Raw genomic sequence first — 14,707 nt, forward strand, 5'->3', positions numbered from 1 at the left:
GACTAATACATTTATAATGACACATGTGATCATGGAGCAGAGTCTACTTTCATCAGATATATCATTATGATGTTAGCAATGAGAAGCTTGCAATGCTAATTTAAACAGCTTTTCATGGAAGAATTCTCTAGCCTTTCAACCAGTCTTGCTCTTTTTGGATTAGGATTTTGTCTAAAGCTGCTGCTGAGGACTGTTAAGTTAATGAAATACGACTATTGTAGTATTGAATTACTAATTCATAAAACAGTAAAATGTACACATAGTATTTTTCTTAAAATTTAGTATCATCATTATGAAGCATCTATTTACACTTTACTTCTTATAAACTGTATGCAAAATCATTGGGGGGGTGATGTAGTCTTGTTTACCTTATTATTGCAAACATGGAGTTGAAGTTCTTGCATTCCCTGCAGTGCAATGCTATCTTAATGAAGTGCTTAATTATCTTCATCCTTTTCAGCTGGTTGGTTTCTCGCAGAATCTCAGATGCCACCCAAAAGGTTTCTTGGTTTATTACTTCTTCAAACTTTTTCAAGTTAGTACAGCTAGACTTAGATTTCAGTTTAAACAAGTCATCTATGTATTCTGTAGGTTCAATGTTACGGAACAGTTCAAAGTTACGCATAGAGAGTTGGGTTGCCACCTCGACAGTACTGAGTTGCAATAAAGAAATTTGACTCTCTCTCAGCAATTCCTGAGCATCTTCATCTGAACACAAGGTTTCTGTCTCCATGTTGTTCTTCAGATAATACCTGGGAGAGGGGGGAAGAGGGAATAAAGTTTTCTAGAAACGAAAACACTAATAGTAATGGAAAGCAAAGGTAGCTTGTTTAGAATTTAAAAATCAGTATATTTAAGAAGTACATTCAATTATATTCTGAAATGGCAGATGATGTACGAGTCTCACCTTCCACTAAGCTGTATTCTGTCAGCAAGCTTGGAAAGTTGATCTGGAAGCCTCCTCTGCTTGATTACTCCCTCTGGAGTGACTGAAACTTCACATAAAGAATATGCATCTGGGGTGGTGGTTAGAGCAAATTCTCGGATTGCTTGAATAACCACTTCCTTTGCAGTTGTGTCCTTACTGATCATAATGTAGCGGCTTTGTTGGTCTGCCTTAAAAACCCTCAGAACCTGGTCTGGTAAATCTGTAGGGAGGGGGGAATCCTATTACAGCATATAAACCATATAATAGAGTAAAATTATTTATTTTTCAGTCAGTATCTGAATAGGAACAGATACACACTTAATTTTCTTTAGTTGCCATCTTGCTCCTGTGAAACTGTTCTAGTCACTATCCTTCTTTTGGATCATCAGTCTTTTTTCTGCCAATGATCAGAAGTCATTTCCAAGCAAAGCAAAATGGATCAACATGCTGGCTTTGTGCCGTAAACATTTATAAATTGCTAACCACAAAGTATATAATCAGTGCATTCAGCTTTGATACTACTGACTACATACTGACATGCTACTAAATTGCAGTTTATTCTTAAATGAATGAATCTCAAGCTTGCCCCTCCCTCCATTCCAATGGGGACATGAAAATAGAAAATAGAAAATTACAAACTGTATTTTTTTATTAACCATAGTATACTGAACCAAGCCAACTTCAAATAGGAGAGGGCATGAGTGATTAAGTAACCTTCATTTTAAGTCATTATGAGCTCATAAACCAAAGTATGCCTGCCTCAGTAGTTGCCCTACAAGACACTCTAAATACTCATTAGTGCCTGTATGGCCCCAATTTTTTAGCTTGCTATATAATTTCCTGATGACTGGGTGGTGATGGACCTTTATTTCTTAGCACTTATCAAATATTATTGTTTCAAACTGAAAGGAAGGTGTCCAGGTCAACCAATAACTTAATGTTTCTTCAAAACTCTGTTTTTTGAAGTAATTATGTAAACAACCAAGAAAAGGTTGTGTCATCAGGTTTTTATCAATTATTCATCTGTCAACACACACAAAAATTCAGTTTCCTTCCTTTCCTTCCTCTTAAAATATTGTATACGTTGAGTGATTGACAATGGCAATCTAGAAAAATGAAACAATTCAAACAAGGAACAGCAAAAGGGGAGAGGTTTATATTGGAGGTGAAATGGATGCCATAAGCAAGTTTATTTTTACTTATTGCGGTTAATCTCAAATAAAAAACGTAGCACTAGAAATCATAAAAATGTAGTATGATGTAAAGTATGGGTACAGATTTAACCCTTGCCCCAAATAAAGTCCCTTATTCCCCTGCTCTTTTCACCTACGGGGTGGGGCAGGATCCATGTTTTGCAAAGCCAGACACACACACAAAACCCACAGCTGCCTTTTGTTGAAATGAAGCTGGCAGTTTCTGTTGTTTTTGCCTCCTACCTATTGTGTGAACGAGAACAGTAGGCTGTAGGAGAGAGCAGTGTTCAGCCCTCTCACCCGCTCTTTTCTTGCTGGTTTCTGCACTAATAAACAAACCTCATCACACAATCAACTCTATTCCCCAGCAACAAGGGATAAAACCACATTGTACCCGTTCACGTCCTTGCCTGCTCTCGATTATCCTCCCCAACTTCATCTTCAGTACCTCCCCCTTAGTTCTGTTGACATGTTACCAAACCACTGGTTACCATTTCTACCAGTTCTCTCCCCCTTTCTTCCTAACTCCAGATGCATCACAGCTACATCTCCACCCACTGTGAAATTTAAGTGCAGATTAGGGTATATTTGAGGTCTGCTGGGGATTGCTTTCCTCCAAGTGGCTTCCCTGTAAGACTGAGATGGAATATTTGACATGCATGATTGCACTTGTAGGTGTGTGAACCTCTTTATATCTTAATATATTAAACCTTTGCTCAACTAATTTGTAAAGACCCCTCTACCTGAACTGCACATTTCCTCTTAACAAATTCAACTAAGGAAAATGTAACCTCTAGTAAACATCTTACATAAGATTGCAACCTGAAGCTTACAGCAAGGCTGAAATAAAAAAAGGCAAGGCAATAATCTGTTCTCTGGTTTAAAATGCCAGTCTGGCAAGACACTGAAAAGGATATCAAAGCTTGGGTTTGACTTTTTCAACTTACAGAACAATTGTATAGGAAAATGTTATTGCAAGTTCATGATCTCTATTGCCACGAACATCCCCATACTGAAATGTTGATTTACAAATCCACTTAACACAGCAAGCATTTTTTTGTTCCTCCCTAAGCACTACTCGGCTCCTCCAAGCTCTACGGAACAGCAATTCTGACAGGTTGAATTCTTTCTGCTCTAGTACATTCGATTTCCTGAATGCCTCCCCCATCTCCAACACAGTCCAAAGTAACAAGAAAACTATTGAGACTGTACATTTTCTGAAGCTTCAAGTATGCATTGTGGCTTAAGATTATAGCCCAACTTTCTTTAAAGCCCTCAAGGGAGCATTATACGTTAATGTTAAATAAATAAGAGTATAAGAAGCCAATTCAAAAACAAACACCACAAAGAAAAATGCCTAGCAGTGTATACTGGAAGTGATTTTAATGAGCTTGTACCATTTTATTTGGTTGTAAACTGTCCCGGTATGTATATTTTTATGACAGGTGGTATAAAAAGGGTTTTCAATAGATAAAATAATAATACTAGTATGTAACCATCCACAAAGTAATATCACACAATATAGTTACTTCATTTCTCTTGTTTATAAATAAGCAATACTTTGTATACTGTTCACTAATACTGAATCTCTCTGCTTCTGAGAATCTATATGCCCACGTATCTTTCAGGCCTTTCATTAAATGTGAAGCTTATTGACCACATGTGTCTCCTTATCAGTCTCCTAACTCCATGTTGGAGAAAATCATTTTCCTGTCTTATTACCTACACCCCAAGACATATTCATTCAGAAATTCTACCTTGAATTGTTCTACTTAGTTTTGGCTGCTTCTCAACTATTTTCAGGTTCCAGGGACAACTACATCCATTTCCATTACCCCAGTCCTTTTAACATTGGTTTGCATGCCATCACTCTCTGCACAGTGACAATGATAAATAAGTGCTAACTAATAATAATGGTACAAATGTATTACAGAGTATTTCAGTAGATCAGACTATTTATGTGTCCTAAAAAATAAGAAGTATTTTTATGCAAAGCAGACATGGAAATCCCAACTCGAGGAACATAGGTTTTGTACCCACTTACACCTATCAGAAGTAGCCCCAAGGACACCCATGAAAATTTGAGGCTCACCTGGGGTTGTGTTGAAATCTAAGATGCGGTGATGTGACTGCATTAAGTCAGGATTGCTTGAAGACAGTGTTCCACTGACCGGCAGAGCAGGAGGAATGTGTTTGGTCTGCCTCAATCCCACAATGCTGTCATCCTGAGATTGGCCAATTGCAATATCGCTACGACGATGGGGAAAACAAAAGTATTTAGTGCTTTTATATTATCGTGACCTATATTGCTTTATTTCCCCCTGTATTTCTGACTTCCACATAAGCCATTCATCTTACACATTTTTAAAGTATAAGTATTGCTTTGGCAAACTTACTCAACAGGAAGTTTTAAGCGAAGCCATATTCACTAGTAAGGTACCAGCAAGATTGGAACTGTTACACCTAAATGTTGATTATAAATAAAGCTCAGGATTTTGTTTTTAACGTATCCAGAATTCATGAAAGTATGTGATAAAATTTCCAGGAGCCCGCCCCCCCTTTTTTGGAAAAGAAATGTTGATGTATTTATTTTATTCTTCATGAACCATTTATACACAGAGATTCAACTGGCTATTGGATAATGGTATTATTTATTAAATTTATATCCTGCTGTTCCTCTCAATGGAGCCTAGGGCAACAAACAACAAGAGATAAAACAATAAAACATCATAGAAACAATTCTAATACTGATGCAGATTTCAAGGCAATAACCAATACAATAAAACTATAGACTGTGTTGACATGATGGAAAACACTCTGCGGTGCTGTGCATCACACTCACTTGTATGGTTTCTGAGGCAAGATACTGATGCGGGTTTTGTCTAGTATCTTCTTGAGCTTGTTTCGCCCACCAACAGTGTTGGCTTTGCTCTTCTTGGTTACTTTTTCCAATCCTATCACCTGCTCGACGTCAACTCCAAGATCTGGTATGGAATAACGGCTTGCTTTTTTAATATCACCAATTTTAGGAAGATGAGGAGCGCCGTTTCTTTTCTCCTCTGACAATCTTGTTAGAAGTTCCTTAAAAACTGCACAAAAGACGGAAAACACATAGAAAATAAACTCAAAAGAAATACATCAGACCCTTCTTGCACAGGCTATGAAAAGCAAAATGGTATTTCACATTTGAACAGAATCCATGCTTGGACTTAACGATACTTCTAAAAATCTATTCCTGGGCATAGAATTAAGCCTCAAAATAAGTTGTTCACCTTATACCTAATAAAGAGAGTTTAAAAATCCATACACAGCTAAAGAGCAAGGGCTCGTTTATGTCAGAAACAAGAAAAAAGCTATGGCATATTTCCTTCCAGAAGGTCAACTGAAATCCTACAGTGGCAAGTCTAGGAAAGCCATAACACAATAGTTATATACAAGCTGTCTCAACATATTCAGAGGAGTGCTGCGAGGTACAAAGGCCTCTAAGAATGATTTTCCGCAAACAGTTTTAGTAACTTTACACTGCTTCCAAAATCATTTCACACTAAGGGTCTTGGTTGTAGTTACTTTAGAAACATTGTGCAGACATACATATTATGTTATGTATGAAGTTAAATTTCATTACTGCAATAGTCTTTTCTGACCTTAATCTTTCCTAAACTTTGAAAGGGAACTGTAATGGCTTTAGGGGTTGCTTGTGCGTAAGTTGCCGCCGTTCTGGGCTAGGTTGGCTGGTTAAACCATTTCTCGCTGGACAGCCATCCACTCCGTGGCTGTTCAGTCGCTGGCAGAATCCGTCAGTGGGCGTTTCTTAAACCTTTTCCAACATAAAAGTTGTTTGACGCCCAGTCTCCTCCTACTCTCCCTCTGCGGAAGTCTTCTGCGCAGGGAGGGCGTGGGTAGCGGAGGACCTGTGCTTTCCCCGCTGGTGTCCAGTGAAGAGTCCCGGAGCCTGCTCTTTGCTTCCCCCATTGGCCCCCCTCTATCCCTGGTGTTGCGCTGATTTTCTTCCCCAACCAGAGACCTGCCTCCCTCCCTGCTTGGCCCCTCTCCAGCATCGCTGTGGAGCCTCGCCTCCTCCTCTCGTTCCGATGGCAGTTCCCTGACAGGAACATTTGTAATTTAAGGTTACAATTCCCACTTAAGAGGAAGTAAACCCCACTGAACTAAGTTGGACAGCAAATAGATTCCATTTCTTATTATGATTTTTTATCAGTTTTTTGCATTGTTATAAAATATTATAACATTTGCACATTTTGTTCTTATAAAGCAGTAACTACGAAGACTGAAACATTTATTGCAAGTGTGGATGTCTTGCTTTCTACCCTCAGTGAATCGTTTTCCACATCGACCTTGCCTGTGGAAATTCTGTTCTGCACAATTTAAAGACGTGTTCTGGAATGCACCGTAAAACGTGGTCAATACTCATCTATGGTTGTGCATTGCAGAAAAAGATGGCAAGTAGTGAACAAGCTGTCTTTGTGCTTTTAAGGACATCCTGGTGAGGGTACTCCTGGTCTCATCGCAACACAATTCTAAAACTATTGCATTATAATAAAAGTTACACTTAAACCTATGGCTTTAAACTTACCAAATAAGTTAGTTTTCACAGTGATAGACAAATGTGTGTTATTTCGAAGAATTTCCATGGCTTTAGACAGCTGAATGTTTTCAAAATTTTGGCCATTTACCTCCAATATCTAGAAAGAGGAACAAAAGAATTGAATCCTGGCAATTAATAACGATGAGGAGTCTTCACTACAACTATTGGCATTCCAAGAACAACCTGGTGAAATTTAATTTACATACCTGATCACCACGTTTCAAGCCTGCTTCAGTGGCTTTGCTACCTGAATCAACACTGTCAACAAAGATTCCAAATCCCTTTTCAGATCCTCCCAATAATAAGAAAGGCAAAGGGGCTTCCCGAGATGGCTTTGTTAATGTTATCATTCTTCGTTTAGCTTTAGCAGCACATGCAATATTTAACAGCCTCAGATGTCCACCCATTTTCTGTAGGGAGAGAATCCAGAGCCATTTGTTAGATGTAAAGTCACCTCAGTGTAGGACAGCAAGTCTCTTATTTTGCCAATAATCCATACCTCTCTTTCTAAATTGTTCTCAAATTCTTCCAGAAAACGAGTCATTGCAGAATCTCCCTCAAAATCATTGAAGTGATTGTTCACCCACAACAATACTACCCGTGTAACCTGAAAGAAACAATATAAATTCTTTATATAAATGCAGTTTAAAAACCCAAGGAAAACTATTTTTCAGCTGCTTTCTTATTTTAGACATTTCCCCAACACCATATACTTCAGTATCTGATCTAGTGACATTTTTTAAAAATTTCTAGAAGTCCACCAGGTTAAAAAAAAGAAAAGCAAGAAACTGGGTTTTAAACATAAAGCTTCACATTTGTACAAAATCCTTCACGTACTTCTTTTCAGAAAAGAGAAACCTGGTATCCTACGTTTTTACTACAGGACTTCTATGCAAAAAAGAAAAACCACCATATCTCTTCATGAAACTATAGTGTTGAAATGGTAGCAATTTAAAAAGAATTGCTTCTGAAGCAGTAGGCTCCAAACAGTTAACTGTCTTACAAAAATAACGGATTAAAAAATAAATTTGGGTTACTTTTTCTTCTTTTTAAAAAAGGCCTAAAGGCCATTTCCAATTTTGCATGTTTCTGTAATATGCTTTTTAGCTATGCTACCTTAGTTCAAAAGGAAAACTTTGCTCCTGCTGTGTCAGCAAACTGAGTCACTATCAGAAGCCACTATTCATTATATAGATTTTAATAACATGGAATCAATACAACTACCACTTCTATGCACTAACAAAACACCAAATTCAATGCAGTCTTTCATTACAATGAGTTTAAATAATCCATAAATAGACCTTGACAGGAACTGAAATTCCGACAATGTGCTGTTGAGAACCCGTTACCCTCCAAGTTTCTAAAATCCCTGTTCTGCTACAATGCCACAAATTTGAAAGTGACTGCTTGAATTCTTAGACCTAACATGAATTGAGGCATCCAAACATAGAATTCTAGAATTGTAGAGTTGGAAGGGACCACAAGGGTCATCTAGTCCAAGTACCAGCAATGCAGGAATATTTTGCCTAACATGGAAAGAAAGAAGCAAAGGACTTTGCAGATCACAGTGGTCTGCTCCCTTCTCCCCTGGATAACCCTGTTGGATCTGTCAATAGATCTTTATCTTCATAGCCATTAAATGCTAGAAACAATCTTTCAGGATGCTGAATTCTATGCACCATAAATTTAGTGCACAGCTGAGGAACTGGACCTGGCTAGTGTATTGTAACCTGTAAATCACCTGGTATCATTATGATGTCGGGTGACAACCTGAAAGGAGCTCACAAAGCCCCTTTGAAAGCCAGTTTTCGGCACCAATCAGTTTACAAGCTACCCCCTTGACAGTCCATTTGCTAGTGTTCTGAATATAAGCCGCTTACAAACATATTCCAAAGGGTGGCTGTCAGCACCCAACAGCTGATGAGAGCTGAGAGCCCTACCAGCTGCACTAGGGAGTTCCTGATGAAGTGCAGCCAGTCAATCTCAGTGAAGCTCCCTTTTTGAGCACTGAAGGACAATCCTGTGTGTTTCTGAATGTGGTTGTCAACTCACCACTCTGCTGCTTCCAGCTGGGGCCTAGGACTGCTCTGCCCATTTCTAACTCCAGTTAAAGCTTTTTAACCTCTTTCACATATCTGGCTAAAGTCTAGTCAGGCATGAATGTCAAATGTGAAAACTTTAATCTGATTAACACAAACAAAAGTTTTTAAAACTGATTTTCAGGTCCAGATGAAGATGGGTACATTTAACGCTGTGGTCTAAACCACTGAGCCTAGGGCTTGCTGATCGGAAGGTCAGCGGTTTGAATCCCTGCGACGGGGTGAGCTCCCGTTGCTCGGTCCCAGCTCCTGCCAGCCTAGGAGTTCAAAAGCACATCAAAGTGCAAATAGATAAATAGGTACCACTCCAGCGGGAAGGTAAACGGCGTTTCTGTGTGCTGCTCTGGTTTCGCCATTAGCAGCTTAGTCATGCTGGCCACATGACCCGGAAAAACTGTCTGTGGACAAACATCAGCTCCCTTGGCCAGTAAAGCGAGATGAGCGCTGCCGCCCCAGAGTCGTTTGCAACTGGACTTAACTGTCAGGGGTCCTTTACCTTTTTTCAATACATGCATTGCTACAAGTAGTGAAATAGACATAGGTGGCCAATCAGATTATATACATTCTTTTTCTCCTCCATTGAAATGTTATCTCCAGTGGGGGGGGGGATATTGCCTGCTTTGTTGTCCAATTAAACTAACCGATACCACGTTACAATTTGTTTAATTAGTGTATATTAAAATACGGTCATATTTTAGAATGTCATTATTAATGCAACCTTATCCCTGAGGCTAGGATCATTGAACCACTCCAATAACTTCTTCCCCACTTCCATTGGGCTGGAAAGAAATGTCCTGTAGGTCAACAGGAAATCCTCGATAAATGTTGGATCAACCACTGAATGTTCTTCCACCAAATGCATTGTCAACCTTTCCGGCGTTCCCTATAAAATGTAAATGTTCAAATATCAATACACATGAATGCATCTCAGCTTGAGCCCCCCCTTTTTTTTGTCTCACTGAAGTTAACCAGATTTACACAAAGTACCATACACAGCAATTAAGAATAGTTCTTTGGTGGTTTTTCTCATTAAAAAGTCTGAAAAAGATAGCATCTGTAATAACATTAGGATATAAATCAAAAAGACTGTGGTTTGAAAGAAATAGATAAACTGCTATTAGGTATATTATAGTATAGAAAATATACCTTGATAACAATGTGACCCTTTCTTGTTCCAGTGCGATCCAATTCCCTATGTTCTTTAACCATAACAATCTCTCCTTCCTCTTCTACCTTCTGCATGTTTTTCTCCACTTGGTTGAGGATGCGGCAATAATCTTGCTGGGCTATGCACACAAACTAGGGAAAATAGATTGCAAGAGACAAGTTCAAAGGTAATGGTTTCAAAAATGTTAAGAGTACTTTGTCCAACCTGCCCTGCTGTCTAGAATACCTTAGTCCCAAGTGTTAAGGGATGCTATAGATTCGCCATCCTCAAATGTAGCAGAAACTATGAAGTCAGACCTTTAACTTCATGAGATTGATTAATAACCCCCATTAAAGCTCATTATTATTAACTTCTTTTTACTTTTATGGCACATACATATTTTTCTAAATTAGTTTTCCAGCTAAATGCAGAATAAATGCAGAAGTTGAACTTCTACAGGTTCCACTATTTCTCTGATTTTGGAACTGTTCACTATCACAAGGGGTACCATAAGCAATTTTTCTGTTATCACTGCAGATAAAGTGCTTTATGCAATGAATATCCAAATGTGCCTTATGATCATTTCTGCTACACTAAATGGTTGAATAAGCCAGGATGATATATTCTGTTATAATTCTTGCCTTAGGAAAGTGCATGATTAATTGATAAAATATGAATTAATGCCTATCAAAGAAATCTCATATCTCTATCCTTCTCCTATTGCCCTAAATAAAAGCTAAATCTGACTTGACATTTATTTTAAGGAAATTCCTAATTTCCATCTTGAGGGAATATAAAAAGTAAATGATGAAAGGAAAATGCCTTTTTAACAGTTGCTTCTAGAATTAAAATAAGCAGCTATTTCCCCTTTTTAATCAGATTATTGCCAAGCATAATAAAGTAAAATAAAATATGTGATTCCTTCCACCTGACAGACATGTCCTCACCCTTTCACAACATGCAAGTTTTTAACTGAACACACCACACTTGTGCAATGTCCAGTTTTTATCACCCAGGGTTGTTGATGAACTATTTTTGTTCTAGAAATGAATGTATTCCCTTTTATACTGGAATGTTTAAAATTACAGCTTTTTATATTCTTGGATACAACTGCAGCTGAGATTCTCCCTCTGTCTAACTGCCAACTACAACTGCTGAGGCCATCAGAGGGAGAAGCAGCAGCAGCAAGGCACTCCTCTCTCTATCTGTTATGAATATGAATCTAAATTATCCTGCATTTAATACAAACTAATTACATTTTGTAAGCCACATTGGGCAGGCTCTACCTTGAAATACAGCATTTAAGAACAAAGAAAGAAATGAATAAATATTCATATATTTCAAATTAATATTCTTTCATTTAAAATTCATAAGAATGTGATCTTTACTAACAAGTGCTGCAAATAGGTTCATTAACCACAAACACGGGATATTCATTTTGGTTTTTTGACAGATCAATGAGGCCACGCTTGAGACACTGAAGTTATATTACAGCCACAAGTTTACATCACTTAATGTTCTCATATTTATGGCACATAATGGCTTTGTTCAGCTGCAATACAGTTTAGTGCTATGTGAGTGAGCCTCAGGCTGGCCAGCTCACCTCTCCATATTCCTCCTTTGGCACAGCGATGGGTAGAAGTACAGAAGCAGTCACTTCCATTTTTAACTAACTTAAGGTTTTAGCTAACTGATCAACCCCAGTTGGTAGTTGTCCAAACCTGGATAACCCTTGGCTGTTCTTTTTATGGTTTAGTAAACAACTTCATACTGTGGTTTATTATTGTTGTTGCTACCCTTGTTATATTAATTTCCTTCTAAATTTATAGTTTCAAGGCGATTTAAATGTAAAATAATTCTTTAAAAAATTAAAACACAAACATATTTAAAACAGGATGAAGACCCTAACAAGTAGTCAGTTGTTAAGACCCATTTATCCAAATGGGAAAGCCTGTTGACGTTTCCCAAACCCATAGATCAGGCATAGATCTCCAGATCTATGGCGTGCGAGCGGCAGGGACTCCTTTCTGAGGCTCCCTCTGCCTTCGCTGGCGTGGGTGAGCTACCTCTTTCTGGAGGGGAGAGAGATAGCCCGCTCACCCCTCCCCCTCCTCAAAGATGGAGGGAGCCCTGGGATGGAGCCTGACAGGCTCCTTTCCGAGGCTGCCTCCACCTTGGCTGGTGTGGGGGAGGTGGGCAAGCTACCTCTTTCTTCTAGGAAAAAGCGATAGCCCATTCGCCCTCCACTCCCAGAAGATGGACTAGGTGGTAGTAGCCAAGAGCACCAAACCTGTCAGGCTCCATACATTTGACTGCCTTCACCCAAGCAGGCAGGCTGCCTCTTTCTTCATGGGGTGGTTGTATTCCCTTGGAAGAAAGACACAGCCCACCCTCCCAGGTGAAGGCAGCCAGGCAGTAGCCAAGTGTATGCTTTGCCCCAGCACCACCATCAGGCAGCCTCTGCGCCACTTCACAAGGTGTACGGTGCAAGCCACCCTATCCAGCCTTGCAGAACAGGGCTGCCTGATGCTGCTGGCGAGCGTTGGGCCTAGTATCAGCATCAGGGAGTCTCTGTACCACGAGGCTGCCTTCACCTGGGTGGCTGGGCTCCATCTTTCCTCCTGGGGTCTAGCACTCACAAAGCTGTTTTTCCTCAGCCGCACCCAACTGTCCCAGAGCTGATACCATATGACAGCATGTGTGAAGAACGTCAAGCTGCGGCTGCAAAGACACACTAGAGTAGTGTACTCCTGGTGCGGGACTTACATTTGTTGTCTTTTGCATTTTGTGTCAAATGCATGCTCTGCTTTGTTCCACTTAGGAACTGTTCATGTAAATTTAGTGCCAATTGTGCCTTGTTGGCGATTGGCTCCACTTAGAACTCTCCAACTGGAACTTCTGAATGAAGTCATCTCTTCCAAGAGTGGCACTTGCATTTTGCACTGAATTTAAATCCACCACCAAATGCAAGAATCACTCTTGGCAGGAATCTTTGCAGCTTGAATTCAAGCTGAGACCGCAAAGGAGGAAGTGGATGCTCTTAAGAGTGGCTCCTGATTCCTATGCCATGGGTTCAAAGTTAGGTCACCTGATGTTATGTTCTTATGTTATGTTATGTTATGTTTTATGTTATGTGAGTGGCAGGTGGGTGATCCTGACCACCTGTCAAAAGTGGCCTGTGGAAGGTAAGGGAATTCTGGATCCAACCCACTGGCCAGCTTTATCATTGAGTAACCACATATTCTGATCTCTTCCACACAGCTGTGCTAGAGAAGAGAGGAAAACACACCAATAATAATTCAGCATTACATCTGAGCCTGTCATATATTTGCATATTATTCTAACAGGTAATTCAGATTTTATTTTCTACCTGGCAATCATCCACTTTGGTTCTCATTACTCCTTTCATGTATTCTTTGTCCATGGTAGGGGAAACACCAAAACTGTTTCCCATGCATAATATTTCTGATCTTCCTTCAGGATGGGTTACTTCCACAGAACCATTCAAAATAACAGACCAGGAGTCCAGCTAAAAATGAAACATAGAGTTTGAGACATACAAACATAGGAAAACCATTTCACCTTTTTAGGTATCATTGTGTGAATTTGTTTTTCAATAAATGCTTGCAAAAGGGAAATGAAAAAAGCGGGAAAGTACACGTATACATAATAAAAAACCACTTCATGATCCTGCAGTTTTACCAACATAAACTTTACACATGTACAGAGGTTAAAGGAGATGCAGACATATCTACTGGATATGCTGCCTTATTTATCAGCTACTTTTAAGGCAAAGAAGATTAAACATTGGATTTGCTTCTGCTATAAGCAGTATGGAACAGGACAGCTAACCTTTTCAGACCCATGGGTCACATTTGAGCTTGCCAAACCATCCGAGGGCTGCGTGACACATGGCTCCTGATCTCTCAAGCTCTTTCTTACACTTGCTTGCTCTGCTCTCTCTTCAGAATCTGCATGCAGACAGGTACACTTCGAGCACACTTTCCGCATGCCTACAACACTCACTGATATCGCACACCCAACGCTGATATCACACACCAAATGCTGTTATCACACACCCAACACTGATATCACACACCCAATGCTGATATCGCACACCCAACACTGATATCACACACCCAACACTGATATCACACACCCAACGCTGATATTGCACACCCAACGCTGATATCACACACTAAACCCCGATATCGCACACCCAACGCTGATATCGCACACCCAATGCTGATATCACACACTAAACACTGATATCGCACACCCAACACTGATATCGCACACCCAATGCTGATATCGCACACCCAACGCTGATATCACACACTAAATGCTGATATCACACACCCAACGCTGATATCACACACCCAACGCTGATATCACACACCCAACGCTGATATCACACACCCAACACTAATATCGCACGACCAAACCAGACAGCACTCTATCGCTTTCACTCCTGACTCTCAACTCCTCTGATCAAAAGATGCTCTAAGCCAAGCTGGCAGTTTTAGAACACGGAGGGTGGGGCAGTTGGCAGTTATAGATCACTGCAGTTGCTGCAACTAATTTGCATCTGATGTTATCTGTCAAACTGAAGCCTTGTGGTTGTAAGGAAGGGCTTGCAAATACAGGAACATAGGAAGCTGCATACATTTAATACCATTTTTCACTGGCATAACATTCAGGCTACATTACACCCATCTGTGATCTACTACAAATGTG

At 39.7% G+C, this 14,707-nt stretch overlaps 1 protein-coding gene across 8 annotated transcripts in view; it reads right to left on the reverse strand.

Annotated features, from left to right (window-relative positions):
- The window catches only part of RAPGEF2 (Rap guanine nucleotide exchange factor 2), a 155,755-nt gene that overhangs the window by 16,666 nt on the left and 124,382 nt on the right, over positions 1–14,707 (reverse strand). For 7 of the 8 annotated variants that reach the window (XM_053402966.1, XM_053402963.1, XM_053402964.1 and 4 more), the window contains 10 exons: positions 13,341–13,499; positions 9,970–10,122; positions 9,542–9,706; positions 7,224–7,331; positions 6,931–7,134; positions 6,713–6,821; positions 4,964–5,210; positions 4,214–4,371; positions 908–1,148; positions 369–752 (listed from right to left, as the gene is read on the reverse strand). In XM_053402966.1, coding sequence (XP_053258941.1) covers positions 369–752; positions 908–1,148; positions 4,214–4,371; positions 4,964–5,210; positions 6,713–6,821; positions 6,931–7,134; positions 7,224–7,331; positions 9,542–9,706; positions 9,970–10,122; positions 13,341–13,499 — 1,928 coding nt within the window. The remainder of the gene's footprint in view (positions 1–368; positions 753–907; positions 1,149–4,213; positions 4,372–4,963; positions 5,211–6,712; positions 6,822–6,930; positions 7,135–7,223; positions 7,332–9,541; positions 9,707–9,969; positions 10,123–13,340; positions 13,500–14,707) is intronic. The other variant, XM_053402967.1, reaches the window with a different exon arrangement.

The sequence above is a fragment of the Podarcis raffonei genome, chromosome 9 (assembly GCF_027172205.1).
Source record: "Podarcis raffonei isolate rPodRaf1 chromosome 9, rPodRaf1.pri, whole genome shotgun sequence".
Lineage (NCBI taxonomy): Eukaryota > Metazoa > Chordata > Lepidosauria > Squamata > Lacertidae > Podarcis > Podarcis raffonei.